This window comes from Anabas testudineus, chromosome 22, assembly GCF_900324465.2.
Source record: "Anabas testudineus chromosome 22, fAnaTes1.2, whole genome shotgun sequence".
Classification (NCBI taxonomy): domain Eukaryota; kingdom Metazoa; phylum Chordata; class Actinopteri; order Anabantiformes; family Anabantidae; genus Anabas; species Anabas testudineus.
The window spans coordinates 8,427,966-8,442,096 of NC_046630.1; the positions used below are offsets into that span (position 1 = coordinate 8,427,966).

A 14,131-nucleotide genomic window follows, 5' to 3' on the forward strand; every position below is an offset into this window, starting at 1 on the left:
TCTATTAGGGTAGACTGAGGTTTAGCACTGTTCAGAGACTAATTACACAATAATGCCATTGTAAAATTATACTGATCTCAAGGGACATATTTGACAAATTAGGTCTTAAAGATTCCTCCAGATAGAGACTATCATGTAGTTCAGAAGTAAAAACAAACAAATAAAAAACTATTAATCATGTATAAACTACTGGACATTCATTTGCATTTGGAATTGGTGTATTAGATACATATTTTTTATTTTTGTCTCAAAATTCAAACAGTTTGGGATTAAAAGTGCAAAAATGTTCCACAAATCCTTTCCTAAAGGCTTTAGGCTACCATCACCCTGGGTACTATTAACATATTTATTTACAGAAACCACAACCTTCACCAGGGAGGGGAAAGGTGCTGACAACTGTGGGACCCTAATGCTGGACGGTCCAAAAATAAAAAAATAAAAAATAAAAAATAAATAAATCCTGCATGTTGTTGGAAATTATTAAGGAAAGACATGACATGACACTAATATAAAGGCCTGACTGCATGTGTGAAAGAATAAAATATACAGTATAATCCACAAGTTGTTTATGTTATACCTTACTGTGGGCCACAGTACATAAACATTAATGAAATGAGAAGGCTGTAGGAGCCTACAGTATTTGCTGTGTAATTATATTTGCTGTCTAATCAACGCAAAAAGAACGATAACTGCTATTAAAAATGATAAAATCAATGACACACTACCCATGATGAGCGGCTCCACTTGGAGCTTACTGTACTGCGTGCACATCCTGATAGACGCTCCCTGCTCTCTCCCTCTCACTGTGCCTTTTTCCTAGCTCTGCCTCCCTCCTGTCTCAAATATTCGCGCAGTTTATGCCATTCAAGGATTTTTTTTTATCCTGTTCAACTGGGAAATACGGGACAAGTGCAACAGGGGAGCTTGCATCTTTTCATCTCAGTATTTCTACGTATCGCTTGCGGCTGGAGAGAATGTACAGATCTTACGGAGCTGCAGTGAGCAGCTGATGTTAGCTGGTCACCGCCCCCTGGATGCCAAACAACCAATCGACTGCTGATATACTCAGCCCCGTCGGTTCATCAGCCAATCAACACGCTGCTCACACAAAGGTCAGCGCTTCAACTTCCTAGCGGGAAGCAGCTACGGGGGGAACTGTCCACAAGCAACAGGAATGAATGGTAAACAACCGTGTTTCATGTTATTTGTTGTTCTGCAATGTAATATTTGGTGATAGGATGCCTACATAGACATACAGTAACCCTTGAGAGATTAGACGAAATGGTTTATGTCCTCATATGCTTTTAGTGAGTCGCGTTAGCCATAACATAAAGCTAAGTTTGTTTAGCAATGGAGGCACAGCTGTTTCTGACAGCTGTCAGACAGACAATCTCAAAATCAGATTGTTACAGCAACATGTGTTCATCAAACACTCACCTGTTTTTACAGACAACGTTACATACGGCAGCTAATAGAAGGAAGATGAAACTGTCCCGAGCTGAATATAAAGAGATTGTGCGGTGGACTGAACAATTGAGACCGACCCGTCAGTGCATGAGGATGTTGAAGGAGCGGTTTCCAAAGTAAGTGACTGTGCACTGGACCAAGTTTGATTCTGTAAAGTTATAGCTTATGCCAAAATGCTGCACATGAACATTACTTTCGTCATATACTAAACAACACTAGATAATTGGAAAATAATTCATACACGTGAGAGTAAGTTAAGGTAAATACAGAAAGGACAACTGTGCAATCAATTAACTCCCCCTAGCTACATCATTTATTCTTATGTGTCTGTTTATCTTCTGTTATTAAATATTTATATTTCCATTTAATTCCCGAGTTATGATCACTAATTAATTCCACACAGTTTTCTGTATAGGCTTTCACCACAGCATTAGCCAGGGTTTTGCCATTCACTGGCTGCACTTCCAGAAATCGAAGAGAGAGGTTAATGGTTGTGTTTGCCTTTCTCCTTGACACTGAGGGCCCTCACTTTATTGAACGTAACATGTGTAATCCCCCAAGGCCACCAGGACACCAAGGCTGATCCCGTCGAGGTCACTTACAAAGTCGGCTGTATTTGGAGCTTCCTACTTCCATTGTTCCCTAATTACGAATCTAGAAGAAGATATCTAGTCCCCAAAGGACACAGCAGAGCTTGAGCTTGCCGTTGTTCTCACCGTCAGCATTTTACAGAATATGTCATGTGTATAAAGTACATCCAATATCGTGTATGTTTGGGCACAACTCTAGGAGGTCCTTTTCATGTTTATTTAAAATTTTCTTTCTCCTTTTTAGTTTCTTAAGCCAAACTGTAATAATTAAAGAAAAACATAGACCCATTTTCATTCTAATAATTTAGCACGACCGCTCTCCCGAAGGTGCTGGCTCTTCTGTTTAGTCTTGCTGGTTATTGTTATTATTTCATTCACCATGACCAATCTCAGGGAGGCCCTTGCTCTTTAAAATCCCTGAGTCTCGTCACTGGGCCTGACAGACAGGCACGGCAGCGGTGTTTTCACAGCCTGCGAAATTATTCTGGTTGTCCAATCAGCTGAGCTGGGCTCTGGAAGGTTAGTGATTGGACTGGCAGGAAATCAGGCTCTTAAGACATAACATATCGACTAGGCCATCCATCATCTTTTAGCCTGCGCTCAGGCACGGCAGTCAGCCACCCCCGCCACACACCCCTCCTGTCCCCTCGGACTGTGTGGGAGCCCTGCCACTGCGTAAATATTGGCCAGGCTGGGGGCTGGCAGGAGTGGGGTGGGGGGGGGGGGGGGGCTGGAAAGGACTAGGGATTTGTTGTGAACAGCCCTGTACTGAAGTGGTGGGCAAAAGACTGGTTGGGCTATAATAGCCAGAGAGATAGAAAAGGTATCTGGATATAAAATCATTTCACGTCACACTGGGTGATTTCTAAATGATGCAAACATTGTCAAGTGAACTGTAGATGCTTGCATTGTCTACTAGTGTCACAGAGGAGGGTATGGTAGTTTGTTTCATTTTCACAGGCATGCGCCATATTTCAGAGCAGGGGGCATTCATTTAAATGATGATGTTACAGCATATACAATTTTATAATATTTTTACAACTTTCTTAAACTTACATCTGTTTACTATATGGAAATGTCCAGGTAATGCATGGCAATGCATAATGATTGTATTTACTTACTTATTAATTAATAATTAAAAGAATTAATTATTTGATAAAATAATATAATAAACAAAGTAATATATAAAATGTAAGAGGAATAAAATAATATAAAAAGAGTAACAATAGCCTGTCTGGTGTAAATTCAACAACTTTATGCATTATGTCATTATATTAAACATCAGTTTGATTATTTCACATTGTTTTCAAAATATATTTATATTTTTTATATATTATACTAAATCAAAAATATCTTGATATAAAGTTTAATGATAGCCTTTTTTAGGATAAAAATGTAAATTAAGTAAAGTTGTTCAGTTTGAGTTGTAGTGATGTAGATCAAGATGAATGGCTATGAATAGCTCTGTCTCTGGATGCTGTATTGAGTACAAATGCATTATAATCATTGCCTTTGATTTGCCACACAAAGGGAGGAAGATTTAAACTTTGAACAATATGATTATTATAGACCATTGCAAGGTAATTTCCACGGAAGGTCTGTCAGTCTTTCTGTTGTACTATGAGTATGGGTAGTGGGAGGAGAGAGGGAGGGCTTTATAGACAGATAGAAAGAGAGAGATTGTGATGTGGAGTCTCTCATCTGTAACGGCTGCATAACACAGATGTTGGGAGTCATCTGTCAGCCTGGCCTCTCTTGCCGGGCCCGAGCTGCTCTGGGGGAAAAAGAATTGGACACGGTGCTGTCACTTTTTACCCCCATTCACAATGGAGGGACATGCAAATATCAACCCCCATTCTTGCCCTCTCTTCCTTGCCCTCTTCTTGGTGTTCTGTCTACTATCTGGACTGTGGATAGGGAGCAAAGAGGGGTGGGAGGGCTCATTGCAGGCCGGTGTGGGGAAAAATGTGACATTGGTCCCATCAGGTCCTTCTCTTGCCACATATTAGAATTGGAAATGATGGGCTGCTCTCTGAGGCCTTGCTTGACTTCCCTTGGGTCTACAAGGGACTCCAGTCCTTCTACCCTTTGTCCCTAGAGAGAGTCTGTGTAAGGAGGGCGAGAAAAAGAGGGAGGGAACGTGAGAGTCCTCTGTGCCCTTCTGTGCTATATTATGAATGAATTTGGATGTAATGATTACCTCCCCCTCTTTAAAAAGCCATTCAGCTCACTCCTCATATGGCTTTCACAGTCATGAAATCATGAGTGTGTGCAGAAAGGGGCAGATGCCTCTGTTTTGCAAAATACTTAAAAAGTAAAGTGTGAAGCATCCCTCCCCTATAAACACAACCTGTCTCTCTCTCTCTCTTACTCACACTCTTACACACACACTCACACACACACATACACACAGTTCCCTGGTGAGGAGTCCCTGAACGTTTTTCGAATCGGGCCCTAATGTGCCGTTTTCATCAGCACTGAGGCGGGCTGCAATATGGTGCTGGGGCTCGCGCTGGGAATATGAATGTTGATTAAGCATGCGTTCAGCCTTTTGAAATTCTGAAGAAGTGTCAGAATAATGGATGTTGAGCAAATGTCAAGCATTTGTTAATTTCTCTGTTATTTGGGGTTTATCTAGCATGATCTTTGGAAGGAAAGCGAGGGGCAGAGTTGTTGTGGCATGTGCCATTGATATGGTGATTTCTTGGCTACAGACACTTTGTTTTTGATGGTAATATCTCAGCTCAGGACAGAGCTTAGGGACTTGCTCATTGATTTATTTATTTATTTATTGTGCCTCTAGTGTTCTCCGTTTTTTAACATGCTGGTTAAACCTAAGGGTTTGGTAACAGGCACAGTGAATTAAGGGAGTAAGGTCTTTATTCAAATAGTTTAACTTTATAGCCCAGGAACTCAACATAATATGTGACTAGACTAAGACTCGCTATAATTGTTTAATGTGTTGTGTTCAGTAGAATGTATTTGTAATAGTAGGTCTTCTTTTATTTCTTTATGTCAGCTTATGGGATATGTTGGTACAGTTTTATTTTGTTTGTTTTCGTTACAGTTTTCTTTGCACTTTTACTGTTAGAGTTTTGCATGGCAAAATCCGAAGTATAGTTAACAAGACTTTTGGAATAGTTTAATTACTGATGGTAGTCAAATAAAATGTTGGAAATTTGAATGGAAAGTTATGTTGTTGCCTGTTATGTTGGCCCACCGTGTCACTTTTAGTTTAAAAAGCTTTCCTAAAGCTCAGCTGGATCAAGGTTTTGATAAGGTAAATATGCCTTTCTATAAGTTGAGGTGGATCCTAGTGCCACTTGGGTTGTTTCTAGATTTAACTGTTATTTCCACTGATGTCTCTGTGGAATCAATAGAGTTGCACTGTTGCAGCTCTTGTGAATGTAGAATTCTGCTACTATTTTGTAGCCTGGAAGTGGCAATGACATTACCCAGAGACTGATGTAGTGCAGAGCCTGTGGGGGCAGCCCCGATAGCCTCTAGTGCACAGCCTCTCACTTCTGGCTGCCCATATTGAACAAAACACAAACTGGCAGCTGGGGCTTAAGGGTACAACCCTTGAAGGCTGAGAGGCTGGCAAACTAATTCCACAGCTTTATGTGGCTAGATGAGCATTGGAAGGGTGAAAGGATGAATGAAGTGTAAGCAGAGAGGAGAGATCTAGAAAGAAGAGAGGCTGTGCTGAGTTTACAACTTCATGTCAGGGTAAAGAGTTCATGAATAATAGATGCAATCAATTACTTGATTAGGAAGCACAGGAATGACTACTTCCTCTTCATATCGTAGGGACCTTGTCCAAGCACACTCTATAGATTGTAAAGCATTTTCGGCTCATTGGACCAAAAACACTGAGGTAAGCAGCCCATTGTTCAAGTAAGTAGTGACTTATAGTGATTATAAGGGACACTATCGCGAAGGTTAAAACCAGGTGGTAACACAGTCATGAAAAACCTGCAAGTCATGGAAATCTAAAATGCAGTTTCTAGGCCATAAAAAAGATTTTGGAAAAGTTATGGAATTCCAGATAAATTTGCATCAGTTATATCTAAATCTAAATAAGTTGTGCAAAGAAAATTCAAAATGTATGCATGACTGAACATTGTGATATTTCAATTGTGCATGGGAAGCGAATTTAGTCAGTACAGGCCCACCCAACAGCTTTCGCATGTGCTAGTTCATGTGAAGGGGCGTCTTCTATGCTAACGTCTATAACTACCTGGCAAACCATACCAGGAAAGTTCAGCTTAAAAAATATCAGTTATAGCTAGATGACCCAAGACTTGCTAAGTGTAAGTTGTGCTGTAAAACATTTGACATTTCAAATATGGGCAAAGCTGTGCTAGTTTGTCAAAACAACGCAGTTACCATCGGTGAGTTTATCAGACAACACGACACGCAGGAAATGGACAGTAAGTATTTTTGTTAGGTCTTGCTATACAGCAAAAATTTACTTTAAAGAGGCACCTTATGTTTGAAATACCAAAATAAAACAAATAAGTAGATTTTTTGGTCATGGAGATTTGGTGAAAGCTTATGGCGAAGTCATTGAAGTAATCAAAACTCAAAGGTGGAAAACGTGCATGGACCCTGTTAATATATTTGACACAGAAATGCGAGTTGTACTTGATGTACAATACCATTGCTCAGTCCCCAAAGCCATACGTACACACACAGAGGGAAACCTACAGCGTAGAGTACCAAAGTTGAGCAGGGCAGCTGTGGTAGAGTTCGTTGCCCCAGGTTGTCTTTGCATACTGAGATCTATTGCAACAAAAGAATGAAACAAATTGCCCAGAATGGTACAAGTTTCCCAGGCACGCTTGGGGGACTAGGCAGTTGGTCAGTGTAATGTGTTTCTTTGCCAGACCAGTGGACGCTCGCCACTTGACGGATAACATGGACCTCATTTTCAATTTTCCATGAGAGTTTGCAGAAATAGCAATTACACTAATTACATAACAACAATGGAAATGCACCATAATGGTAAGAGCTTATTTTGTTCTGTCACGGAGAGAGTCATGAAGATTCCAGGCTTTCAGGCGAAATCACAATTAGTGTGATGATTGTGGGACCCTTCCCACTCTTTTTGCCACCATTAAAACTGTTCTGACATCTCCGGGAACCTCAACAGACAGCAATTTTAAAGATTGTAATAAAGTGAAGGGGCCTTGGTAAGGGTTGTATTTTTCATCTAATGGCACAATAGTAAGCAGTGAGATGCCCTGTTGTGCTTCTGCTGAAGCCATTTCTAGCCACAGTCCCCTGCAGGTTCTTCTGGAGTCAGTGGGATGGGGCTGTACTCTTAGTCAGGCTATTTGCAAATTCTTACTCAAAAATGTAATAATACTTTACTTTAAAGGCGGACGAATAAAAAAAAAAAAAAAAAATAAAATTAGCATATAATAACAATGCCAATGATATATTTTTAAGGCAGGCTTTAGAGTAGTTTTGCTGAAAAGAAGTAAAATTAATTTGAACTGTAAACACGTGCGCTCATTGTGCAAGTATTTGTTTGAAGCTGCATGACACACTGGGATTTGTGTTTGTTTCTATCTCCCTGTCAAAATATATCACGTTTATACATTAATGCGTAAAGATTTTTTTTCTACACATTTGTTTTGCTGCTGATGATGGTAGGCTTAGCTGAGAAACAGATGTTAGCATTTTGCCTATCAGCATGTGTAATTAGCAGCATTTGCATATCCAGAGTGTTTAACCCACATTCAGCTGTTTTTCACTTTATAAAATATTGATCTATAGGAAAGTAAATGCTTAATATATTATTGTCAGCACTCTGTCAGCGTAAATTAAGTCCTTAGATAAGATATAACTATGCTAGAAAATCATTAGCTAATAGTTATAATAATGGTGTTGATAACAATATAATAAGTTATTAAAATTAAGATATTTTTTTCATACACTTGGTAAGAATGAATAATTTCATTCATGTCATTCCCTTCTCAAAATAGCTTCAACACCATTAGTAAAAATATGTGCTATGCCTCAATTAGCCAGTTCCATGCCCTGAAGAGTCACACCATGCAGCACTCTGCATGCAGATCCACCAAATGGTAAGTACTGTCGCAGCATATGATACCAATGCCATTAGCCAGGTGGCTTTCATTACCGAAATTACAGCTATTATTTATTATTAATTATTTGTAAATAGGAAGTTTCTCCATATAATTGATAGCTTAAATTTTCCACATCTCCTATTGATTAGGTCGATTTGATTGAATTTCTAGGCTTTTGGCTGCACTGTTTCCCTGTATGCTTATGACATTAATGCAGCGTGAGTGCATGAGGAAATAAGGCAATTCAGCACTCAAACCTTAGTTTGTCAGATTCATAACCAGTTGATAGCGTAGCTGAATAGAGCCTAAAGCACTGCCCAGACAGGCATACCAGCTCAGTGACAAAGTGAAAGTCCCTAATTGTTTTTAATTTAATCTGCTGCTTTACTATTTTGGGTGCCAGTGCATATTAATGCTCTGTCTTATTTTGTAAGGAAGGGTAATTAGGTTGAGAGTGAATGATTCCCTAACCACTCTTCTGTCTCCCAACCTTCTGTTTCCCCATGTTCTACATTATATCCAAGAGGGAGGGATTTTTATCCTTTCTTTCACATAAAGGTCAACGTAAAGATGCACTTTAATGTCGCTGATTCTTTTTGAAATGGATTTTCTAAGGTGATCTTTGTTTGCTGTAATAAATAAACCAAGCCTCATTCTGATTTATAAAATAAAATAATACTTTTTATGGAAGGCTAGCGACTGATCTAAATTTTTATCTCAGAATTTTATCAAGTGAAAAAATCAAGATTTCTTTATGTACAAATAGAATTATTATTGGAAAGAAATTGTTTGAGGATTTACTCTATGAAAACGTCTGATGTACCAGTTATTGTCATTTAATTTTCTTAATACATTTTCATATAATCATGTCTTTCCTAGTCATTTTTGTTCATTTGTATGGTCTAGAAAAGGACCTAAAACCTTGTATTGTATCATAATATTTCTGCTTTCAACTTTTTGTCGTATTATAGCATTATAAAATGTTGTATACAGAAACTCATTATTCTATCGCATTCAACATGCGAAGAAATCAAATAAAATGTTTATCAAAATCAAATAAAATGTTTATCATTAGCTTTGATTAAGACTAAAAAGTGACAGATTAATCAGTCTGGTTTAGAATAGCTGCGGCATCGTTTTTTGTATCAGTTTTTTATAACCACTGAGCTAGGATTGAATCCCTCATGGGTTGGTATTATGAGTAAAGGAGTTGGATGTATTACACTGAAATTGAAATGCTACTGTTCAGCAGGCAGATCAGATCCCCATTGTAAGATTGCACTTGGCTCAATATTTTAGCATGAAGTGAGCATACTGGGCCCAGGAGAGCACAGGTTGGATATACATTAATGTAAAGCCTGCAATAACTTACTTTTAATATCTGTTAAATTGAAAAAAGGGGCATTATACAATATGAGCCCAGTGTAAAATTTGACAGACTCTATAAAATGTTGAGGCTCTTGGGTTGGATCCAAGTATATGCTCTCATTTCTTTATGTTGCCCTCATTTTTATTTTCTTAAAATCTCACAATATTTAGCCTCAGTTATTTTAAGCAGTTGTGGAGCTTTTGTCCAGTTTTAATGTCAGCAAAAACTGATTGAGGTAGGAAAGAAAAACAAGTCCCCAAAGTTCTTAGCGTTTTTGAAACTGATATGTTTTCCCAGATATTAAGAGCAGTTTATTCTCCTTTAAAGTTAACAGAGTATAGATTTAGCAATTAGGCAGTAATCATGCTCATTATAGAGAGTAATCCATTTAAAATCTAACAGATGTCTGATGGTCCCATGCCAACAATAAGGCTGTAATGTTGTTGAAATGCTCAGGTGCAAGGTTGAAGTGTGGAAGAAATTTTTTTCCTCCCTTAAGTGTCCACATGTTGACAGTTGACCATTTAATGGCCCACTTAATTGCAGTGGCCCCTTCGTCCCCAAACATCATTGTAAATTAATGCTGAGACAACAGTGTTTTTTCGGAGAATTTCACTTTTTTTTCTCTTTGTCTTCTTCCAAGATTTGATCCCTGTCTTTGGTAACTGTACACAGATGATCAAACATAAAGGTAATGTGTTGAGAGCCCCAAAGAGTGTGAAGATTTCAGAATTACTTTTTCTTTACTAATTTACAAAAAAAAAGTGTAGTAAAACTATTTCTGGCATCTAGAGGATTCAAGATGGAGTCTTTTGTTTCGTCTTTCGAAATGTCAGTCTTAACTGCTACCTTTTTCAGTGGTTGAAATGCTATTATTAAGACACGGTCACAGGCTAAGACTCTGGACAGAAATAAATGTTTGAGATCCCATTGGCTTTGTTTACATGTCACATGGTTATTTCATGGTTTATAATGATTGATGTTTAAGACCTGTGTGGACTCAATATTTCAATGCATATTGGAAGCTTCAGCTTCTCATCCAAATTTACATACCTGTCTCAGGTGACTTATAACGAAAAGTCCATTAAATTTAACAATCAAGTGTACTAAGAGTGGTATATGAAGACAGCTCCACTAGGGACCATCACAGTGCAGTTTCTATATGTGTGCATGCTATGTTTGTATGTTTTTGTTGATATGCACAGTGGAGGTATGTACATCCAATTAGAATAATATCTGTCGTTGCTTTAAATATCTTCAACTCCAAGGAAAGCAGTGGGGGTTGGAGAGGGACATCGAAGGGGCTGTGATTACCCAGTCGAAGCTGCCTGTTTTCTAGGTTTGCCTCACTGCCAGGTGTTTGACATTGACTGGAGCTGGAGATGAATGTAGCTTATGGCAACCCGTGGAATTGACCGACTCCTGGGAGTCCCAGCTTCCTGCAGTGAAAGTTTCCATTTTCAAAGCCCATCAGTTGCGGTGGGAGGACTCCAGAACAGCCCATATACCACTGACACCAGGACTGACAGTGAAGCAGGAAAACTTTCTCCCATTTATGTAGTGTATTTCTACAGCACTCACACAAACAGACATTTGCAGTGGTCACCCCCTACTGGAAAATGACATCTACCAAACTAGGAAATGTAATTGACACTGAATGCCATGTTTCCCTCAGTGTTTGGACTTGAACCCTAGCAATTATTTTCATAAAAGTCATCAAGTGCTCTGGCAGATGACACTAGACTTTAATTACCAATTTAGCTTTCGAAATTCTTGCTGCAAAGATAGAGATGAAGGAAGATATGTATAGATGGGTAAATGGACCAAAAAATCAGGCAATATTCTTTTTCTCTCATACCACACACAAACTCACCCTTTCTCACACCCCCATGCTATCATGGCAGGAATCCTTTGTCAGAGGTGTTCATCTGGAACAACTTTGCCACACTTGTTTTCATGTTCTTTTAGATTACAGGGCAGCTGGCCCCAGCTTTGAAGCTCCCCCTCTCCCTTTGTCTCTGTGCAATGCACTCTGGTAATTAACTTTGTCCTTCTTTTATTTGTTGCAGTCACTCGCAGTCCACTCTTCTGAGCATCTTCTCCCTGGAGTACCAGGTTAGAAGTTTTCTTCCTTTGTGAGCCCTGACAGGTGCCTAATTGAATGATGAATGTCCCTTTATTTCTTTGTAATTGAACTGCCAGCTCTCTGATTGGTTTGGAGAATGCCCCCCACCATACTCCCGTTTATTTCAATCCACTCCCCCCACCTCCAACCCCTCCTCCTCACGTTCACGTTGAGGGCCCTTGCCTGCCTGAGCCTCAGTGGATGTCTGCCAAGCCTTCCCATCCATCTGTCTAATAACATCTAGCCCCTGCTTATTTGGTGGACCTGTAATAAATTATGCTAAACCATTATTATTCTGACAATAATAATTTCCCCGTGTAGTGCGGCTGCGTGTGCTAAATGTTTGCTGACTCGCACTGTCACTGCTGCTTTCCACGGCTGACAGCGGATGATGATAAATGGCCGCTGCCGCCAGTGGCAGAAGGCAGCACAGGCAGAAAATGGAGTCATTTATCATCCCCCTGACAGGTGTCAGTCACACTGCCTGTCTCTGTGGAATTACATTTTTTTGTGTGTAGTAGTTTTTAAATAAGTTGTTTTTAACCAATGCTCTTCCTCTTTTATCCCCTGCCCCCCTCCTTCTCAGCAAAGATGGCAATTCAATTGCATGGAAATGTCAGGGTGTGGAATGTGGAATAGGGTCATTGTTTGATCGAAAAAGGGGGATTGAATACAAGATTTGAATGAAGGGGGTACCGGGGGATGGTGGGTTTGAACAAGGTTGCCTTGACACACTTTGACCCCTGGGAAACTTATTAAAATGAAATTACTGTGACCCAAGACTTCTCTTACACTTGTTCACATACAATAGAGCATAGAAGAAGAACCAAAGCTGCATAAATCGACATATTACTAATTTGAACTACAAAAATAAAGTACATAAATATTACAGAATGACAACAGTTATACATTATTTTAATGGGTATTATTATTATGACATCTCTTTTTGACAGAAACGAACCAAAAGAACAATCTCAAGACACCATGCACCAGACGTTATTGAAAGCCACTACCAAAGGTATTACACTATACTACTCTGTATTGCTTTGTATCATGTTACTTTGTTGTCCTTCTCTCTACTCTTTATCTCCATCTTATCTATGTCACTGTCATGTTCTTTTTCCTTTTTTTTTGTCTGTCTTATCTCACTCTTGTGTGCTTTCTTTGTCTTACCTATTTGTTGACTGTGGACAGGACTTGCCAAAGTCACTTGAGAGTAGGTGGTCCACTATTACAGATATAATCTCTCCTAAACAAATCATCACCCTCAGTATTCATTCCAGACCTCCACTTGCACCTGCTGAGTCAAAGCTCTGTTCTCCATGTCAAATTTAAAACAGAATGTACAATAACCAACCCTTGGACATTTGCCTTACACAGGCTTATGATGGGATGATTATCTGTAATTCAATGAATACAGATAAATTGGAAAAAAATGAAAAACAGGCTGTGGGGGGAAAAGGCTCTTTGCATATTGCAATTAGCCCCTATCTAACTTATTAGGGTATTGTTCTGGGGAAAACAAGGGTGGATAATGCACTTCTAATCCACTTACAACAACAAACCTCCTAGATGATCTGGGCAAGATCTGAGGGAAGCTTCACTTTAGCTGGCGAGGGGAAAAAAGGCTTTTTGGGCAGTATGGGGTTAACTAACTGTCACATGCTGTCTGGCTTCAAGGAAATTTGAAGCCCTTCAAGCAGTGCTGTTTTAACCGCACCAAGCCTGCCATATGCCACCTAGGGCAAAGTCATCAGGGACATTAGCATGTCTTGGCTAGCCTAGTCCACTCCCCTCTACCCTTCTGTCTGCCTTTGTGGCCATATTTTTTTTTTCTTCACTGCTGTTGTTCTTTGTTATATTGAAGGTATCTGAGTGAAGCCAAGGCACATCCCACTGCTCCTGTTCTGTTGGAGTTGGCCAATGAGGTAATGGCACAACCTTTAGGGTTTTTTTTTTTTTCCTCTCTTTTTTTCTCCTCAATTGATGCTTACTTTTTTCTATAAATGGATAGATCGACATTGGCTGCAGTTTTTGATTTTCTCCCTTGTCTGTTAGTCATTATGAAAATTGGTAAAATGGTCTGCTTCATTATAAATTATTTAATGTAATTAGCTCTCATCTCCATTAAGCAGATGTGAAAATACTTTTTTTTTTGTGTGTGTGTTTTATTATGTAATTTTCTAAATTGCTGTTCAAGTAGAGTTGCCACAAACTGCGGACAGGTGAGGGCAGGGTCATTGGTTCTCTTCTTCTCTTCATCAGTTGTTTACTTTAAGAGGTCAGCTCAGGATTTGTACTGCTGTTGATCTACTGGTAAATGTATTCATACATAGAATTATTTTATTTAGTGCTACCTTGCTTGCTGTTTGTGTACTTGTCATAAAATACCCAGAATCTTTAACCACCTAAATTAGTAACATGACAGAATATTTTTACATTTCACATTAGCAAAAATCAATGTGCTGAATGACCACTAGTG

General features: G+C 39.1%; 1 protein-coding gene across 4 annotated transcripts in view; it reads left to right on the top strand.

Annotated features, from left to right (window-relative positions):
- Positions 1–1,049: 1,049 nt before the first annotated feature.
- The window catches only part of cdin1 (CDAN1 interacting nuclease 1), a 50,903-nt gene continuing 37,821 nt past the window's right edge, over positions 1,050–14,131 (top strand). Inside the window, exons 1-5 of one of the 4 annotated variants that reach the window (XM_026340401.1) lie at positions 1,050–1,181; positions 1,450–1,583; positions 11,594–11,639; positions 12,603–12,667; positions 13,517–13,577. In XM_026340401.1, coding sequence (XP_026196186.1) covers positions 1,179–1,181; positions 1,450–1,583; positions 11,594–11,639; positions 12,603–12,667; positions 13,517–13,577 — 309 coding nt within the window. In that variant the 5' untranslated portion in view covers positions 1,050–1,178. Of the gene's footprint in view, positions 1,182–1,449; positions 1,584–11,593; positions 11,640–12,602; positions 12,668–13,516; positions 13,578–13,612; positions 13,966–14,131 lie in introns of those variants that run through there. The other 3 variants (XM_026340402.1, XM_026340404.1, XM_026340403.1) reach the window with 3 other exon arrangements.